This window comes from Bipolaris maydis (assembly GCF_028858645.1).
Source record: "Bipolaris maydis strain C4 unplaced genomic scaffold PSV08scaffold_2, whole genome shotgun sequence".
Classification (NCBI taxonomy): Eukaryota; Fungi; Ascomycota; class Dothideomycetes; order Pleosporales; family Pleosporaceae; genus Bipolaris; species Bipolaris maydis.
The window spans coordinates 3,089,893-3,109,952 of NW_027093858.1; the positions used below are offsets into that span (position 1 = coordinate 3,089,893).

General features: G+C 50.5%; 4 protein-coding genes across 4 annotated transcripts; 2 read left to right on the top strand and 2 right to left on the bottom strand.

Annotated features, from left to right (window-relative positions):
* Positions 1-6,751: 6,751 nt before the first annotated feature.
* On the top strand, positions 6,752-8,048 carry PSV08DRAFT_216750 (Alpha/Beta hydrolase protein; the record flags this gene model as incomplete). Its single annotated transcript, XM_014224731.2, has 2 exons — positions 6,752-7,317; positions 7,392-8,048. 2 exons carry the CDS (start codon positions 6,752-6,754, stop codon positions 7,969-7,971), a joined length of 1,146 nt encoding a protein of 381 aa, XP_014080206.1. The 3' UTR covers positions 7,972-8,048.
* Positions 8,049-8,838: 790 nt separating this feature from the next.
* PSV08DRAFT_384951 (Aft1 HRA domain-containing protein) lies at positions 8,839-11,266 on the bottom strand (the record flags this gene model as incomplete). The annotated part of the gene is made up of 4 exons (XM_014224732.2): positions 8,839-9,599; positions 9,649-10,825; positions 10,932-10,967; positions 11,164-11,266. The coding sequence occupies 4 exons, from the start codon at positions 11,264-11,266 to the stop codon at positions 9,212-9,214; spliced, it is 1,704 nt and encodes a 567-aa protein (XP_014080207.1). The 3' UTR covers positions 8,839-9,211.
* A 3,406-nt stretch (positions 11,267-14,672) lies between these two features.
* Positions 14,673-15,141, top strand: PSV08DRAFT_216757 (uncharacterized protein; the record flags this gene model as incomplete). Its single annotated transcript, XM_014224734.2, has 1 exon — positions 14,673-15,141. One exon carries the CDS (start codon positions 14,673-14,675, stop codon positions 15,090-15,092), a length of 420 nt encoding a protein of 139 aa, XP_014080209.1. The 3' UTR covers positions 15,093-15,141.
* Positions 15,142-16,055: 914 nt separating this feature from the next.
* PSV08DRAFT_347962 (uncharacterized protein) lies at positions 16,056-17,566 on the bottom strand (the record flags this gene model as incomplete). The annotated part of the gene is made up of 2 exons (XM_014224735.1): positions 16,056-17,488; positions 17,545-17,566. The coding sequence occupies 2 exons, from the start codon at positions 17,564-17,566 to the stop codon at positions 16,056-16,058; spliced, it is 1,455 nt and encodes a 484-aa protein (XP_014080210.1).
* Positions 17,567-20,060: the final 2,494 nt, after the last annotated feature.

Below are 20,060 nucleotides of genomic sequence, written 5' to 3' on the forward strand. Positions count from 1 at the left end.
GCGTGATTGCTACCTCTATTAGTACTTCTCTAGCGAGCAGCTTTTATATATAGCTAGTATAGGACCGTCTATAGCGTAATTTTTACTACGCTAAGCTGATATCTTTAAATCCCTATAGCTGTGTAAGCCTTAAAATCTTGTTAGCAAGTTAAAGATCACGTAGTAGTTAGCTTTAGCCTTATAATCATAATCTCTCGTGCACTTGTATTACGATACCGCCTCGTTGGCTTAATAGCAAAGGCCCAAATTCCGTACTAACCTCCCCCCCCCCCTGCGTGGCGAAAAACCCCTACGTCACGATAAGAATAACAGGTACTTCGACTTTGCACCACCTTCACCCTCTCTCCATAATAAAGTCGTAATCAAGAATATTAGAGCATCATTAGTAAGTAATAGTCTATACATTCTATTGTTTGTATCCAAATCATACAATAAATGCGTTGCTGCATTAGTTAGTTTGTTCTAAACACGCACTATCTACGCAGCTAGTATCACACGACTCTAACATAGACATAGAGGACAACCCTCAGGACCCTACTAAAGACCCCTCAGGCCAGCAGCGCCTAGGGCACGTGTAGTATACAAACCCCATCTAACCCCTTAAGGATTCTCTAAGGATTCGTCTTAATACTATATAATATTCTTATTCCTATCTGCCGAACCTCTCACATATTATACTTTTCTATCCTCAACCACGTGATCCAGCTAAGCTATTACCTTCTTTAATTGCCTAGTTGCTCGATAGTGTATGATGGAATGCGTTATTTGCTTCTTTTTTATTAACAACTAGACGGGAAGTCTATGTTACACGGGGTTCGGCTATACGTACCTAGCCCTAGTCCGGGTTAGGGCGAGACTTATAGGAAGCGGTAGTCTGTGCAATTGTTCCGCTATTACTATAGAAAAGAGTTATTAGATTCAACCACAAGAGTAAAAATCGATTCTATATAAAGATAGAATAACTAGTAACAATCTACATAGGAGAGAGTACTTTGCTGAGTTGACCACAACGAGTGTAATAATAAAACCCAACACATTCTTATACCCATTGCCTTTGGTCTTAGCATCAGACAACCCTTCTGGAGTCACTAACTTCAGACCCTTCCTGTAAGGCCGTTTCCTCATATGTCCGGAGTGGCATCACTAATGCTACGGTCTTGGCGTGATGCCAGTCACGTGATCGCCGCCCCACGGTGATTATTACCTTTTGACATGGCGCCCAATAGTCTCCTACCTGCAGCCCTCATCCAGGAGAGATCCTTCGCTGTTACTTGTAACAGTCTGGTAATATAGAAGAATGTGCAGCGCAGAACGGAAGTAATATTAACTAGCCTAATTCACTGCTTATTTCACATCTCCAGCAGGTCCTTGATTTATGATCCCACGTACCACCTAGTTTCAACATTAGTTCCTACTTGAATAATTTGAGTAAAACTCACCACCTACAGTTATCGCAATATACTGGGCAAAAATTACAGTTTGCTCTCATATGGCCGTATTTGTTACCTAATAATTAAATCAGCGGATATCTAGGCAATTATGAGAAGATAGGGTTAAATCATTAATTGCCTACACTTATAACATTAGATTTTAGGACACTTGTCCATTATATAACCACGCCTTCTATAGTTATAGCACCAATATATGTATGGTTCTTCATGACTGCTATCATCGCTAGTGTCTATGTAGTCTTATGCGACACCTATAAGCTGTGAGACTGATAGTAGTTAAAGGATGGCTGCCAATATGCCATAGTAAAAATGCAAAGAACTCTATCTTACCTCGAACACTTAATACATAATGCTCGCTGTATTCCTATAAAATATAAGTATATATAGTTATTCTTTAACTAGCTATAAGTAATCTTAGCGCTGTAAAGTTGTTTTTAATATTCATGCACAAGAAGTGTCCAGTGTTGTAAATACTTTTTCTACCAAGTATAACTATTCATTGACTTTGGTGTAAAACCCCACGAGCGATGTCAGTGTTTTTGTTCACCAGATAGCTAAGTTATACTATTTACACCTTGACGTTAGCCCTAGCCACACGCAGGCAAGTCTCCGCCGCCACTATCCTGAGGCCTGTCTGTAACAGGTGCCTGCTGATTCTGAGCCCAGCAAGCATCGTAGAACTCCAGAGTCTTTTCTAGTGTATTTGGCACACAACAGTAATCCTTTATATAAGATTAGTTATTTATCATCAGGTGTAATATAGTAGATGCCCTACATGATATTCTACGTATCGATATGCTCCATAATGATACTCATGGGTTTGAAACATAAATGCGCCGTTAACTGCAGCGCAGGCTGTAGCAGTATTACCAGTATCAGCTGCGCAAAACCATGCCATTCCAGGGTGGTCGTATGCGAAGCCTAGTTGGCAGAACAACGTAACGTAAAGAACAGTTTTAGCAGAGGCAATCATTTGGGAATAATATATATTAGATAGGTTCTAGCAGGTTTCTGCATCGTGTTCTACCTTATATATATGAACGATCACAATGCAAAGAGCTAACCTTCAGCGCTAGCCAACGTTTCGGCCTTATATGCTATCACAGCGTCAGCTCACATGATTTTAGGACCGTATTTTCGGCCGTATATGCTATCACAGCGCTAGATAATATACTTTTAGGCCGGTATTTTCAGCTATATATGCTATCATAGCGCTAACTCACCTGATTTCGGACCGGTAGTTTCTAGCTAGGTAGCTAGGGCGAGGCTGTCCTAATCAGGGCTTGCTTAGTTAAACTCCGTTTCCATTTTTTATCCAAATTTAGGCTCCGTTTTTTTAAATAGAGCAAGAAACGGAGATATACTTGATAATCTAGAGGGTTTGAGTAAACAAACAGAGGCTCTATTTCATTTACAACAGTTGTTACAAGTAACAAAAAGCCCATCCCTGTGTAACACGGGTATACTAGATTAAGCCCTATACATAGAAAGGATCATGATATAAAAGGCCGAACTTCAGCGCTAGCTAAGATTTCGGTCGTATTGGCTATTGCGAAGGTGGCTTTCAAAAATTTTCACCAGATAGGGATTTATCAATTACCGCCCAAAATACGGCCGGATCTAACTACATAGCTATTAGATACGAGCTACTTGAGCTGCTAAGCGTAGAAGGGGATCAGATCATCCAGAACCTGCGTGCAGCTAATTAGAGAATACTACCAAGACCACCACCTAAGTTAGCTAGACGGCAAGGGTTTCAAAATGTAAAAAATAAGTAAACCCTCCTTAAGGAGACGCGCTCGCGCGTCTCCTAGGGAGAACAACAAGTTCAATTAACACACATCAATCACATTCATCGATCCAATTCACCGTCTTTAAGAACCCTTACAATCTAACACTAGCTTTGGTCGTATTGTGGTGGAGCAACCAGGGGGTATGCTATTGGAAGGCCCGAATGGTATTCAGACGGGGATATAATGTAGAACTACAAGGTCGAACTAAGGATTAGAGTTCAGCTGCAACGACAGAATAGTAGGAAAGAGGGGGACAGCGATAGTCTTCTTTCGCAACGTGCTACAGATCAATTATTATATACTAAGGCAGTAGTGTTCTCACTAGACGGGCATCAGCATGCCGTTGATGAAGGAAGTGGTTTGAATGCTTCTCACAGCACGCTGGAAGACCGGTCCGCCTATGTCAGCGCGGTGGCAAGCATGAAGGTTGAACGAGCACCAAAGCAGAATTGCCTTCACATTATAGGTCTACGTTCATGTCTGGAGCATGCTAAGCGTGATCGGTATGTCCCTCTATCGTCACCACATCTGTGCCACAGGTGCTCTCCACGTTTCCAGCATCGGATCAATAAGCGCATCGCTTGCTCGTGCTGCTTTATTTGAGGGTCCCGACACGCCTAGTACTTCCTGCTCATCTAGAACAGCTCCTCCGACCGGGGGACACTTTTACGCTTCCGACCACGTTTCTTCCCTAATTCACCTCCGTCTGCCTGCGTCGTTGCCTTTGGCCGGCCGCGCTTTGCTTTACCTACAGCCTTTTTAGCAGCATCTTGTTTAGCACGTTCTGCACGGTCCGCCCGAATTGCTTTGAGATCTTCCTATCTCATCACCCGTCCTTCGCCGTTCTTCCCAGGCTTCTTCAGGATATCTGACTTTGTATTTCGGCGAGTCTTAGCCTCTTTATTGGCAGTCTTAAGAAGCCCAATATAATTCTGGTCAAGGGCTTGTTGGGCAATAGACCTTTCGGCAGCGTTGGCAAGCTTCTGAGTCAGTCTATGACGACGTAATTCAATTGGCTTATCACTATGAGAATCTTGCTTGATGAGGCTCAGTAGTTGTGCCACTGCTTCCGATGGCACGGGCGTCACTGGTGTCCGGGTTACTCCATTTTGTGTGCTTCCGACATCGTGGGAGATCGAAATAGTCAGCGGAGCGTCTGGCTTTACGATATCACGAAGAACCCTCGGAGGGTTATAAGGAAAGAGGCCGGTCTTTGCCCAGCCAGCAAGTATATTCTTCTTCGTCATCGCCCTTTCTCTCGCACGACTGTATATAGCAGTGAAGTGTTCTTTGTTGACATTTGTTAGACCTCTATGGTAGCGGCGCTCGACTTTATCTCGGTACGCTGTTTTTAATAGCCCAAAAACTAACACGTTACAAGGTTGTGTCTTGTGAGACGTGTGAGAGGGTAGTCTGTATAGGATGATGTTATTCTCTAAGCAAAATTCAATAATCTCGAGGGTTTTATGTGTCCCAAAGCTATCGTAGATGAGTATCCATGGCTTCCTATTAGCACGAGCTTTAGTCTGAGGGTCAAAGACTTGTTTAATCCACTCTAGGCTAATAAAAGAGTGATTATAACCTATTTTAGAAAGAGCATAGAACTATCTAGGAGTAAGGTACGTCGTCTAGTTGCTCCTATAGGTAGATGCAGGCTAGATGATTATCGGATTAAGATACTCACCGCTTGCTAACACGCATTCGATAGCAGTTATCATCGTCCGCTTTGTGCCAGTTCCTCTATAGTCCCTTCTATCACCTTTACCTACTAGGACTTTAATAGAGCTAAGCATAGAAAGTATGATGCCTATCTCATCTATATTATAGACGTTCTCTGGCAAGACGTCTAGTCTGCAGAGTTCCTCCCTAATCACGTCGAACTAATGTACTACCTTATCGTATATGCTATTATCGTGACGCTCCCACGGCATAAGCCTATTGCTCCTCGATTTAAGCTGTGGGTGGCGGTGATGGAAGGCCTGAGGCCAATTCTTCTTCGGTGGCTTGGAGGGTCGTTTCGTGGCACGTCGGCTAGCGATGTAAAAAGCAAGTGTAGGTATGTACTTCACACGTATAGGAGTCCTGAATATACCTATCCGTAATATAAAAACAACAAGAGCTTTCTCCTTAGGTAGAGTAAGGTATTGCTGGTCTTAAGCCTTCTCCTTTATCGAAGGTCGTCTGCGCTTCCGGTAGTAGCAGGTATAGTAGGGAATCTCTTCTTTAGTCTGTACGAGTGAAGGCTAGTCCGTAGGCACATCTATAGAGTTAGTTTACGCTAGCACTTAACTAGCTAGCTCTATGTTTACTATGGTATTGCGAGTGCTGCTATTTAGGCCACAGCGCAGCTCCGCACTACTCAACCAAAACAACGGAACGCGCTCGTGCTAAAGATAGTACACACATAACCAACGTCGATGCTTCAAGAAGCATCCGCCACACGTCGATTCCATCAAGCTAGCTCAAGAATAGACGCCGTACGATACGGTATGCCAAGATATAATATAAGCGCGCTAAACTCAGCGGTCAAGGCGCGAGATCAAGTCTTATTCACGGAAAAATCCAGAATATATTCTCTGAAGTTTAAGCATCTAAACAAGTCTCGGGATATGTTTTCCTATAATCATTCTATTCACCTATCATCCCGATATAGGTGGTACCTTAAGCTATACTACTAATACTAAGGTGTAAACGTGATGCAGCTTCCAGCGGATAGAGATACACGAGCGACAGCACAGCTCATCACTATGTATTTTTTCGCCACAAGCTGTTATTAAACAGGAAAACGTCTAGAGAATATGCATATAGGATTATAGAGCGAAAGAGGCTATATTGGAACATCTAAGATATTGAATGTGTAGAATACCTGCGGCACGGGGGTATTTGCGTGACCCATGGATGCACGTTAGACTTGAAGAGAGGAAAATGACAAGCAGCCCTACATTACTATAGCAGCACAGCACCCGCGCCTGCAACCCTAAACCCCTCTTTCTTTTATCTTTGTCACACCCAAAATTCACAAGTCCCCGATATCAATGAATGACCATCAAGATGACTCACTGTACACTGCAACACATTCTGTAGCCCATTGCTATGCTCACCAACCGGTTACATCCCCCTGCCATATTTTTAGCCCGCCCAGACCTGCACTACTACTACTTACGAGGTGCGGCTGAACAAGCCTGACCCCGCGCAGCCATACCACTCAAAAGGGCTCATCACCAACACCAAGCATATCTGCTGAAGCATCACATTTGCAACCAAGAAAAAAGATTTACAGAATCTCGTACAAAGCTACAAAAAAACACCCTCTCATATAGCGCTTTCTTCCCATACTCTCAGTACAACCCACCTAAACCATAAGCTGTTAGCCCACAAACGACATCCAACCCATCCGTTTTCAGCCAAACTCCCCCATTATATTCGCAACAGCCCAGATAAATTTCAATCAGCAAACTCCAGAAAGAAAGAAAGAGAGAGAGAGAGAGAGAGAGAAAGAAAAAAACCATGCCCTTCGGTCCCTTCACCCTCCAATGGCGAACCCCAACTCGGAATCCCCCCTCCCCAACACCCCTTCCAGACGGCCTAACCCGCACCTACATTCGCACCCCCTCGGGCCCCCTCGAACTCATCTCCGCACTCCCCCAATCCTCCTCCTCCTCCTCCTCCTCCTCCTCCTCCTCCTCCACCACCCCACCAACCTCCAAACCCCCTCTCTTCTTCGCCCACGGCGGCTTCGGTTGCGCCTCGGTGTGGATCCCCTACATGCAATTCTTCAGCGCGCAGGGCTACCCGTGCTATGCGGTGAGTTACCGGGGCCATGGTGGGAGTTGGTACCCGGGGTTCTGGGCTCTGTATTTTACGAGTCGCGGCAGGATGGCGGAGGATCTTGTTGCGGGGGTTGAGGCGGTGGAGGAGATGGAGGGGAGGAGGAGGGTGGGAGGGCAGGAGCGGGTGAGGGTGGTGTTGGTCGCGCATTCAGCGGGGGGAGCGTTGAGTCAGTGGGTGCTGGGGAAGGGGTTGATTAAGGTGCAGGGGTTTTGTATGTTTGCTGCTGTGCCGGGGTTTGGGTCGTATGTTGTCCCCTTTTTTTTCAGTTTCGTTTAGTTATGCTTTGGTGCGTGGAGAGATGCTAATGTGGAGATAGGTGGTCGTGCTATGCGTTCTGGGCCAGTTCAGCACCGCTGAATTTTGTCTACCGCTGCTTCCATTCTAGGTATCTACTTGCAACCACGAAGCAAGTCAAGGATCCGTTTTTTACGGCATCGACACCTTGGCCGGTTGTACAGGCTTTGGAGCGCCTGCTCAGCCCATACGAGTCTATGCTCTGGCCCATGCAAGCGCTTTTCCCAATCGTCACAGGCCCGGATGTCATCCAATCTATCGTTGGGTGGAAGCCAAAACAGCCAGCGAAATCAGGTACGGGTAAGAAAACCGGTGTTGTATCGAGACTTTTCGTTCTTGCGGCCGAGTTCGATGTTCTCTGTACACCGTCTGTTCTGCTTGATGCCGCAAAACGCTACCGTACAGCATTCCTCGATTGCGTAAGACTGAAGAAATTGGATGGCGTGTCTGAGGATTCTATTGACACCGCAATTGACGAGAGTGCAGACTGCAATGGTGTGAAGTTTGAAATCGTGAAAGGAGTGGCGCACCATTTGCAAAACCATGTGGACTGGGAAAAGGGTGCCGAAGCATTGCTTGACTGGGTCAGAGATCTCGACTGAGGTTTTGCAGTCAGTAGTTCCTTATTGCCAATAGTCCATCCTGCTAGCAAACAACTGTATAATATAGATAATCCCCACTTGAAACCATAAAGCTACTCTTCAAGATGGTGATGATCTTCGTCGGTCATCTGATTGGAAACAAACGCCCTCAAATGCACAAGCTACAGTATGAGTAAATGAACCATGGTTCAGTAAATGTCTGCATCATATTTTATAATTTCATATGAAATTTCAGGTTTGGCGATATTTAACAATGGAACAACGTGAGTCATGACTTTTCGTCCCCTCAACGCATGGAACATGACATTGCGAAATTGCTCTCAACCCTGACAATCACTCTGAAAAATATTCATTGGCAACCAACATCACATCACATCACTCCACGACACCCCATCTCACACAAAATCACATCAAGATAAACATTTGCCATTGACGTCTGCGCGTATACGTACATGCACATTCCTCCGCTCAATACCAACCAAAAACATTGCCGTTATACAAAATCGGTTGGTGTATATTTTCCCTTTTCCCAATTCTCTGCGCCATGGACCCCCATTGTTAACCGTAGACTCGAGAAAACAATCGTGTCGGGTTCAAAAGCTCCTCCAGAACACACACCCGTCTGGAAAAAGAAAGGAAGGCTCGAAGCCCAAAACGTCGTCGCCGACGAAGATGCCCTCCAAAAAACGCCGAGCGCAACTCTAGACTGGCGCGCTACAAGTGAATAAGAGAAGGAATCGTTGTATAAGTGCCTGCACAACGCCAGTGAAATGATGAACCCAAACGTCAACCATATATACACCCCACCAATAGACAGTTTACTAAAGGGAATATCGAAGAACAAGTCGTCATCATCCGACGTCGTAGACGACAAGTTTCGTAATCACATTGAGCAATTGGCCAGCCCCGGGGGGAGTTCCTTTGCCGTTCCAAGTGTCCGGCCCGAGAAGGAATGAATGCAATCTAGTAGTGTATTGTGGGGAGCGACCAAATTGCAGAGTTCCTGGATGTCAACAGGATGTTTACACAATGACACAACGCCGAGCGCCAGTGTATGCATTGCTGAGAGTGACGTCGATGCGTCCGAGAGAGAAGGAGAGGAAGGAGAAGGTGCGGAGATTACAAAGTTGTAAGAGGTGGAGGGTAGTGGGTCGTCGAGGCTGCCAGTGGTGCGTGGGCTACACGATAATGATGACAGCGTTTTCACTCCCAATTATCTGAACCTAGGTGAGCGACAATCTCAGTAATTGGAGGGGTAACGAGCGGTGTCTTCTTGGTGGGGTGAGGTGTTTCGATTGGGTGGGTATACGAACCGGTTCATCATCTGGCCTTGTTGCATGGGCATCATATGGACACCATTAGGCTGCATTTGAGCGATGCCATATGGGTTTTGGTGGTTAATGTCACTTCCCAGGAAGTTGTTCATGGCAGCGCCGTGTAGACCTTGGGCCTGCGACACTGGGCAGTCCTTGTGAGCAAGGAGAAGTGTCTTGAGATTGACAATCTCCTCGCGAAGCTGGGTGACAGTAGCAGAGAGGGCGTCATTCTCCGTACTAAAAAGCTCAACCTTGGCCTGGAGGTTGGCGAGCCACTGCTTCTTACGTTGTCGACACTTGAGGGCAGCAACCCTGATTTAGGTAAGTAACGTGACGTGGAAGCAGAAGATATGTTACATACCTGTTACGCTCGAGGAAGTTCTTGCGCTTCTCCTCGTCGGTCATCTTGCGGCCCTTGCTGTCGTACTCCTCCTCCTTGATGTTGTTGTTCTCATCGTCGGAGTCGCCATCCTCCATGTCGTCACCCATGCCCTGGTTGGCGTTGCTCTTCTTTCTCGAGTTCTTGGGGCCGTCCTCAGCCTTTCGCTTGTTACCGGCAGCTTGTTTGCCATTAGCGGCACCCTTCTTCGCGCGTGACCGTGTGCCGGTCTTGGCTTGCTCACTCTGGCCGCTCTCTGAGAAGTCTCCAGTCTCTGCAGATTGAACGCTGTTAATAGAGCCCTTGGTGTCACGACGGCTGTGGTTGGCATTGACGGGTTGAACAGGCATATGGCCAGCATTCATGGACTGCTGCTGAGGCGCCATCGAGTAGGGCTGTTGGTTGTTACGGGCAGCACCATTCTGACTAGCAAAAGACAATAGGTCGTTAGCCGCGCTACTGACGTCATGGTTGGGGTAAGGTTCATTGTGAGCGCGCTGTTGGGGCGGTTGTGCCTGTTGGTAGTTGTTGGTTTGGCGATCCATTACAGCAGGTGCGGCTTCGGGCTGGGATGTAGGGGCGTTGGACGTTGCCTTGTTAGCGTTGCTGTTGTTAGCCTGGTGTTGGGCAGCAGCACGCAAAGCAGACTGTTGGAAATCGGCAGTTCCAGGTGTGACGCCAGCGCTCTGAAGATTGAAAATAGCTTGTGTGTTAGGGCTGGGGGCTGGGAACATAGAACCACCGCCACCAGGTGTGAGACCAGTACGAAGAGAGGACTCGTTTGGTGTCGGGAAGCCTCGGAACGACTCGCTAAAGTAATCAGTTTGTCCAGTTGGACCGCTGAGCATAGCAGGGCTCAAAGGACCGGCACGCAAGCCCTGCCACCCAGGTGTAATACCAGGAAGGGGTGAAGGTGACGTAATGTTGGCGACTGGGGGGAGAATAGGCCGGCCTCCGGGAGTCTGTAGGTTTCCAGAATCGCCTCCAAAGGACTGCTCGAAGACGTTGGGCTCAAGCGAGAAGGGGTTGTGTACCGTGTTGAAGTAATCAGGCGTGTCGCCAGTGGTTGTGGGCGCTGGTTTTGGTGGAGGAGCCAATGGCTGGGCATTGGATGTCGTGGGCTTTGTGTCGGTAGAGCTGACTGCTTCCGTGGTAGCAGCTGGGGGCAGGTCAGCATGCTGCGTTGATGGCAACAAGGGCTGCACGCAGCAGCAGGTCCAAGGGGACAAGAGGGGGGAGGGGGCATCAATGGGAGGACTACTTACGCTGTGCTTTGGGAGATGACTCTGACGCCACAGGCTCTGTTACAGGACCAAGGTTAGTAAGGCTTGCACGAGATGGCGATGATGCAATGGGCGGCGGGAAAGGTGAGGGTGACGACAATGCATGGGCGCAACACACAGTACATGGGGGCAGCAGCAATGCAACACGAGGCGGCGGTGAGGTTGGGCAGTACGGGGTGAAGACAAGGGGGCAGGAGGAGGTCAGGCTACACACCTTCAGACTTTGTCACGACAGTGAGACTATTTTTGCTGTCTTTGGGGGAAGACATGTTGGAGGACGGGGACGAGGTTCGGGCAGTCTGGGATGCAGCTGCCATAGTTTGGGGTGGTGACGTAGCGGGGATACCGAGGGCGATCGCCTGGTGGTGCTTTCAGGCCTCGTCTCTTGTCTCGTCTTATTTGCACTTTTGCCGGGGGCAACGCGACGTGTCGGTGGCAGCTTCAAGGGCCGCGCGCGCGCTCTGGCTGGCGATTGAAACAACTGCTTGGGCTGCGCTTTCTACAGCACGGTCAAAGGGGTCAGCGCATGCGCCTCTGGTGGTTGGGAGTCGACGACGCGACAGACGTGGTTGCAGACCGAAGAGAGGATGGGCGGCGGTCCGGGGCAGTGGCAGGCGGTGGGAACGTGGCAAAGTCGGGCGCGAGAACAACAACAGCGACGTGGGCGACGCAACTACGTACCTCAGCAGTGCGAACAGGACGGGCGGCCAATGCGGGGTAGGGCCGTCTGAATCGGACAGAGTCGATACTGTGGAACGTGGGCGAGGTGGTGGCAGAGCTGGTTGAGATGCTGGCAGACGAATTTCAGTAGTGACGTCAAGCCCCTGGGGCGACGCTGGGTGGCCGTGGCAGCAGGGCGTAGCGAAGCAGCGATGGCGCTGGGCTTGGTGCTGGGCTTGGGCAACTGCACCGCGCTGCGGAGCTGTGGTTTGCGCGTGCTGGTCGTGATGCTGGAACCTCGATGAGGCTCAAATTCGGGCGGGTGGACGGGGATTGTGCGTGTGGTGACGATGACAGTGAGGCGTTCGCGATGAGGTCAGAGGACAGGACGAGCGAGCAATTTCTGGGAGTGACGCAGCCAGCGCCAAGCACATAACGTGATTTCCTGGTTCGTAATCAAACACTGCCGCCCTCGTCGCCTGCCCGCCAATCACGCCCGGCCACGCCCCACCTCCGCCCACACGCCCGCCGATCCAGCCCCCTTTTGGCCGCCCGGCCACGAGAGTGCAATCGCACTGCGCTGCCGACTCGACGCCGCCATGCGATATTACCTGCGACTCCCACTGTCCGCACGCCGACACTGCTTGCCCAATGTCGCTACATATCACGCCCGCCATCCTCCTCCCTCGTGCTATACACATGCACACACGCCTTGACTCAACCCCACCAGGACACCCACCCCCTTGACCACCACCACCACCACTCCTACCACTACCACTCCTACCACTACCACTCCTACCACTACCACTACCACTACCACCACTAACCCTCACACGTCATGCTGCTGCCACCGCCAGTGAAGCTGCTGGGCCCGCTATAACGGCCAACGGCTCCCTTTCTGCCATATGCCGGTCCCGTTCCAGACCTCGATTCACCCATGTTTCGTCGATCCACGCTTCCCTCTCCTTTGTATCGGCTCCAGGCATGCCAGAGCATCCTCTCCGCGGGCCTCGCCGCTGCCCTGCCAATCACCTGCCCCCCTCGACCGGATGGCCTTGTTTTTTCCCATGTCCATCGCGATCCCAACCATCGCCAAGTCACTGCCCTCTCCCCTTCAGCGACACGGCCAGACGCTCCATCTGCTACCAGGGCCTGCCCCCTTCTGCTCAGGGGGGCCTGTCTTTGATGCGCGCACCCGAGCTAACCATCGTGTCCCTGCTAGTTCGCTAACCAAGGCGTAAACCGGTGCATATCAAAGCAATAGGTGGCTTGCCGCTTCCCCGGACTCGCATTCCTTTTGCTGAGTACTCTCGACTGCTCTGGCAATCAACAAAGCACTCGAGGCATGGACCGCAGCTAATACCTGCAGTGCGTCCGTGCAAAGCAAATATGAAAACCACGTCCCTTGTCGACCTGCTTTCATCATTGCGTCACTCTGGCAGTTTCTCCAAATCGCACATACAACAACTCTTGCGCCATGCTTGTTTTTTCTCGGCTACACACCACCTTCTCTAACCTGCCTGAATCATATGCACTCGGTCTACAAGTGATCGGAAACCATCGATTCTATTTCCAGCTTTGCTGACAATTTAACTTTGCTGCACGGTGTTTTTTTCCCGTCAATACGGCCACTACTGCCAGCCAACCATACCTCTGATTCAGGGCGACATGCCGTAGGTGTAGACAACGACATGTTTTCTGCTGTTGGCAAGTCCGCGGCTGAACTTGTTCTCACTGGCCCAAAAGATGCATGCATGTAGTATGTTGATATCGGGCAACGGTGCGATACCCTGTCTTCCAAGTATGCGAAGAGACCCATGAGACGGAGATTACGTCGCACTGCAATTATCCCACAACCACGGTCCCGTGTTGACAAGGTGATCTAGCCATGAATCCATCACTATCACACCTAACCCCCCTTTCCCAGCATGGTCTAGGAGAGAAAAAAACCTACTTGCAGTCAAACTGTCTCGAGTTCAGCTGAGTTGTTTGTCAATCGACGATACCTTTTAGTGTACCACTAAGATGAGACAAACAAACATTGTCTGTCACGTCTGATCATTTGCACGTCATGACTCGCTTTTGTGGCACCCGAGGACATGGTGAAGGTGCGTGTCCGAATGCTTCATGAGAAACGAGCATGGCATTGTGTGGGTAGTGTATAGGACTGCGCTCATTGTAGCTATAATGAAAATGATTAGATTTAGAGCATAATTGAGGAGTGCAGAATTTTAAGAGTGATAGTAGCCGATGATTGTGCGACGGTTGACTTGAAATTTTGTCAAATCATAACACGCGTGCTCATCTCTGCGTAAGCTGTTGTTTATCCAATCATGCAGTAATTCGTCGCACTTGCATACATTTCCATGTCTTTCCTGAATATTGACAAGAGGCATGTAGTGTGAATAGGTGTAAACCTCGAGTCGCTCTTTCCCACATAACCATGATGTCAAGTCTACACACCAAACAAAACTACACGCTGACGTAGTGCTTTTTGACTCCCTCTGTACATAATCATCAATTCTTTCCAACGCTCCTTATATGCCAAAAACATGAAGAAGATGTTGATCATCGATACCTTCACGTCACATACATATTCTGTTTGCGAATAGCACGAGATATGAAGTTAGGGTACCACATGTGCACCGCACAATTCTCCAGTCTCTCACGCCGATTGAAAAAAGATAAAATCAAGGCGAGTTCATCCATTCGCGTGGCTCCCCTTGCCAATTGCAGCCGTGAAAACGACACAGAATGCAACAATATACCATATTCGTAGTAGTATCGGTACCTGCCTAGCACCGGGGAGCTCCGAAGGGGTGGGCTGGAGGGGTATCGTATACAACAACCCACCTTCCCTCACAACCCAAAACCAGCACCACTTCCCTCGACCCACCGCTGCACCGCTGCACCTCTCCTCACTCCAACTCGCCTCTGCGGAATCCTCACCAGCGAATGCCAACTCCCTCCACCCCACGCCTAACTTCCCTCCTCTCGCACCTCTCCGCCCCAACCCCACCCTCCAGCAACACCACCACCACCACCACAACAACAAAACCCACAATGACCACCACCACTCCCGCAAAACCCCCAATCACATGCCACGTCCTCGACACAACCATCGGCCGCCCCGCTGCCAACATCCCCGTAACACTGACTCTATACCCCTCTTCCTCCTCTTCTTCCACCACCACCACCCTCACCTTCACCGCAACAACAAACACCGACGGCCGCGTAACCGCCTGGACACCCAGCACACCCTTCTCGTCGACAACCCTCGCCGAAGCGTTTGCGCAAGCAGAGGGCGACCAGCGGTACGGATTGACGTTTGACACGGAGGCCTATTTCGGGGACAAGGGCATAGCGACGTTTTTTCCAGAGGTCGAGGTCAAGTTTGTGGTGAGGGAGGGCGCCAAGGCCGAGCATTATCATGTCCCGGTGCTGTTGGGGCCGTTTGGGTATACGACGTATCGGGGAAGTTGAATAGTTGGAAAATGTGCCATGTTGGGGATTAATGCGAAGAGAGAAGGGGGGGGGGGGTGTATGTGTTGCATACACATGGGTATGTGAATAAGGGAGAAGGAGATATATGTATGATTTTCAAGACAAAAAAAAAAGAGATCAGCATAGGGAAGGGGAAGAGGAATTGATAATATATCAACACTACTACTACTGCATTTCTAACATACAAGCAAGGAGAAGACAAGGAGAGAGGGGGAGAAAAAAAGGCTTTTTCATGCTCAATCTCTTCTCCTCGAATCTTGGCCTTTTTTTGTGCTAATACGGCTTATTTCTATATCTCCAGCTACTACTACGCTTTCCGTCCCTTGATTCCTCTCACCCACTTCCTCTTTACATACACTTCAACAACTTCAATTCACAACAGAGAGTCCATCCCCTTCTCCTCTCCCCCTTCCTCGTAGATACATATAGAAAATATATAAAAAAAGGAAAACGTACGTCGGGCGCTAGACGTCAAGTATGGACAAGAGAAAGAGAAGAAAAAAAAAAGAAGAGATCATGATCTTCCGAGAGGAAGAGACAAAAAAAAGAAGCAAATAGCAAAAGATCCTTGGGATATCAATGAACGCGGGGGAAAAAGGTTTGGAGAGAGACACACGCACACTGAGGCACATGTCTAGATAAAATGGAGGGAGCGCGTGCAAAAAAAAAATGAAGAAGAGGGTATCCAAGACAGGATGAAGGGAGAGAGAGAGCGCGCGCGCGAAATAATGGCATCCGAGATTGCCAGACCTCGGTCCATACACATAATTCCCCAGAGACCATTTGATTTTCGTAGAATGAAAAACAACCCCAAAAAACACTAGGACAAGAAGAGAGATGTTTTTTCGCTCGGCCCAGCCTTGCTGGGTTCAATGTCGACCAGTAACATCAAGTTCCCCTCCGATTGTGAAAAAAAAAGAATCGAAATAAAAAAGCTTCCGATTACAGTTCACTTCGGTTGGTGTCTGAAAATGGACTGGTATCTCTTCGGTTGGAGATTGTACTGCCTCGCTTTGAAGCCGATGACTCTTCGACAATGGGTGTCATTGGGGTGCGGAGGCCAGACGACGGGTCGTATGATGTGATGCGTTGAGACATCATGGGTCGTGCATTATCGAGCGATGAGTTGTCGGAAAAGGGGCTGTTGTCCATGTGGGGTGTTGTGTCTTGGAATTCGGTGACATCGGAATCACGGTTGGCTGGTTGACCTAGAAGGGTCTGGTGTGCGCGTGTGTGGTCGTCCTCGTCGTCGTCTTCAGTGTCCGATGCCAGGCTTCCCCTGCGTGCGCGCGAGTGTTCCCTGCCATCGTCGGATGAGAGCGTGGAGTTGGCAGTGAGAGGTCGTCCGGCCGAGGCGCGACGTTCAGGTGTGTTGACTAGGGTTCGTTCGGTATCCGTGGTTGAGCTTGAGCTCTTTGGTGGGGTGGTCTCGGAGCTCTTCTTCTTGGTGATATGGAGGGCCTTGACCGGGCCGAGCTGGGCGGTGCTACGGACAGAGTTTGCTGGGCTGATACCAGGCATTTGGATGCGAATAGGCTTGAGAGAGTGCTTGGGGTCGATCGAGGGCACTGGTGGTGTCTGGGTGGGTGTTTCTCCAGGGCTGCTTGATCCCGTCGACTTTACACTAACAACGGCGGCCTTGCCACGCACAATGGTCTGAGCCGGAAGTGGGGAGACAATGGCGTTCTGGCGGTACATGGTCGAAGCGACGCTGCCTCGTTGCGCAAGGCTCGGTGCAATGCTGGTGCGGCCGGCCGTGCTAGAAGACATCATGGAGTCGCGGAAGTCGGGGACGAAGAAGTGCTGGTCGGCAGAGGCGTAGGGGCTGCTCTTGCCCGACGAAGGCGACATGGAGGGGATCGGAGGGACGGGAGGAACCAGCAGGTCGGGAGATCCGGGGTTGCCCGAGCGGTTGGTGACGCCGGGAATGTAAGCGATTTGGATAATGTTTGAGGCGCGAGTGAGGACGGACGAGGCCATGGAGGCGACGGTGTGTGTGGATGCGCGGGCACTGCGGCGTGACTCGAAGTCGTTGTCCTTTTCTTGCTCGACAACGTCGACATTGTTCCATTCGGGCTGGTAAGAAATGGGCCTCCTCTTGCCCTTGAGGCAGTACTTCCAGACTACGAATGTGAGAATGGCGACGGCTAGGATACCTCCAATGACACCGCCGGCGATGGCGCCGACGTTTGGTTTGCTGGGCTCAGGTGGAGCAAAGGTAGGGTCGACCTGGCAGTTGACCGAGGCGCACTCGTCGCATGTTCGCGAGTTCTGGACACAGACCTGGTTGGCCGGGCACTGGATGCCCTCGCAGGACAGCGGTGCTTGCTCGCACAGCTTGCATCGCTTCTCTATCCGAAAGACGTTTTCGGCGTCTGGCAGCAGGTTAGTATGCGGCCATGTGGGATCGTCTGGCGGGTGCGGATGGTACCTCGAAGCGCACGGATAGACATGGTGGGCGGTTAGGGGATCAGCGGACCCTGATGATGGCGATGGTGAAGGCGACGATGACGAAGAAGAAGAAGAACAACAACAACAACAAGTACGGCAAGGAGAAGAAGAAAAGGCAACGTGGGGACGCCCGGGTCGGGGTGCAGCGGTGGCTGGTTACGGGCAAGTCAGGGCTCGAGGCGGAAATAACGGCGGGCGAGTGGGTGGTGGTTGTGAAGGAGGGTTCGGCGCCGGGTGGCGAGCAAAAGAGGGCGGCGCGCAGAAGGCGGACAAGAAGACAAATAACGAGTGACGGCGAACAAAGGCGGGCGGACAGTCGCGCAGCAAAGAAGGGCGGCGGCGACGTACGGGCGGGTGGTTTGGGTGGAGGAGGAGACAAAGAGGCAGGGCCGTGGGCGGCGGGTGCGCAGCGGCGGGCTTGTAAGATGAGCGAAGGGAAGTATGGGGGTGGGCAAGGGCCGAGAGGGCCGCGCGTGTTTCGTCTCGTTGGGCGAGGGCCAGAGGCTGCAGCGTGCCCGGCCGTGGGACAGCGTCAAAGTCGACCGGGGGACTCGTCTATGCTCTTGCGAGGCAGTCTTGTCGGCGATGGTGTAGCAAGCCGTCGGCAGACAGGCGGCGATCAGGCGTGGGCTAGCAGTTGTGATATATGTAGTGTAGGCAACGGGTGCTGGTGAAAGCGCCGGGGCAGCAGCTGCGGGCCAACTGCCTCTCCTCACCACCACCCGGCCGTTGGTGGTCAAGCGGCCTCGGCCCAATCTACTGTTATTGATCGCAGGCCCAGCCGTGCCAGCGGCCGCGAACGCAGCCAACCGCTTGATTGGCCCTGCCCTCGTCAGACTGCGCGTCTAGATTCTGGCCTCGATGCCACAGGAGCAATGTCTTCAGTCCAATGTACACATGTCCTCCTATCACGCCAATGCCCCCCCTCTGTTGCGGCAAGCCACTGGCACGCCGTGTCCTCAACACCCTCGACTCCCCGACTGCCGCGCTCCTCAACACCACGGCCCTGGTGGCTGGAGCCCGTCTGTCTGCCATCTGCATCCGTCCGCTGCCTGGCTCACCCTGTCAAACATTGGCTGCGAAACAAGCTGTAAGCCTGTCGTTGTCCGCCTCTGTGGAGCGAGCCCGTATCCGCATCCTTTCATTTCCTTTGCCTCAGCCGCGCCACAAGCCGACGACGACGCGCCACCTTGTTCCGCCTCCGCGTCTTACTGTGTCCATTCGCAGAGACATGGCACTGCGTATATCATCATGGGCCACGCCCCTTGGCCACGCCCCTTTGGCTTTTTCCTCGTTGCTGCCGATCCCAACCGGTCGAGACCGCCGCATCTCACCTCCCTCTTTGGCCCTCGGCATGCCTGCCATCCACTCTTTTCATCTTCAACCTTGCAGCCATCTTATAGGCCCAGGTACCTGTTAATCACTCTGCAAGCATTCTTTGCCCACTCCCCATTCGGCTTTTTTTTTCAATAGCCTGTTCTCTTGCGCTTGCTTTCCAATACTTCGTCCATTATGCACAAGCACCCCTTTTTTGCCTAAACATGCTTCTTCCCAACTACATTAATGCCGTTTTTGTGCACCTGCTGTCGCGACTATACTATACATACTACCATTCGTCTCCGCCCGTGGCTTGTCGTCGCTTCAGATCCATCTCCACCAACTTTCCATGTTTCCTTTTCGTCGTACAAAACTCTATCCTCCTTCCCCCCGCCATTTGACCCACTCGAACGGCTGAAAATAGCCCACAAACTGTATTCTCGACTCATGTCCAACTTTGATCCTTAGGCCATCATTTACCCGTATTCAACCAAACTCACGCCCATGTCTCACCGTCGCAGCTCCAGTCCAACAGCTCAACATCACCATCGTAAGCAACGTAGCAGATGCAAAAGAGACTACATGCTTGACCCTATTCCCTGTTGACGCGTCATTGCGCCCTGTGCAAGAAAAGATACGTTAAAAGCATACACGACAGCTGTCCATCTATCTACACACAACCCCTCTTGGGCCTCAAAATGTTACCTTTGCATGCGACGGTAGCATCACCTGCGTGTCGCATAGATTGCGCGTCTCTGAAGTCTTCCAAAGGGCAACATGTTGTCTTCATTGTGGTCTCGTGCCCTCGTTCGTCACTTGGGAAATGAAGGACGTCAAAGTAATATCGATGCCGCTCAAGCCCGGTGGAGAAAGAAACACTTAGAGGTATGAATCCAAGAGGCCAGGACGACAAGAAACAAACGACAGTGAAAAGTGTCCGAGGGGTTTTGGCAGAGTCTTGTATCGAAACCGGGCCGGACATTGCAATCTCACCTTTCAATCTCCCCTCGTACCATCTATCTCCCACTAGCAGAGAGGAAATCAAATGTACAAACAAAAACAAAGGCTTCTTCTCTTCCTACATCTTCCTTTTTACGTCAGTCCGTATCCGCATGTCATTTCCCTTGACACCACACACGACCCCCAGCTGACTACTCTTCAGCCAGCACAGTACCAACT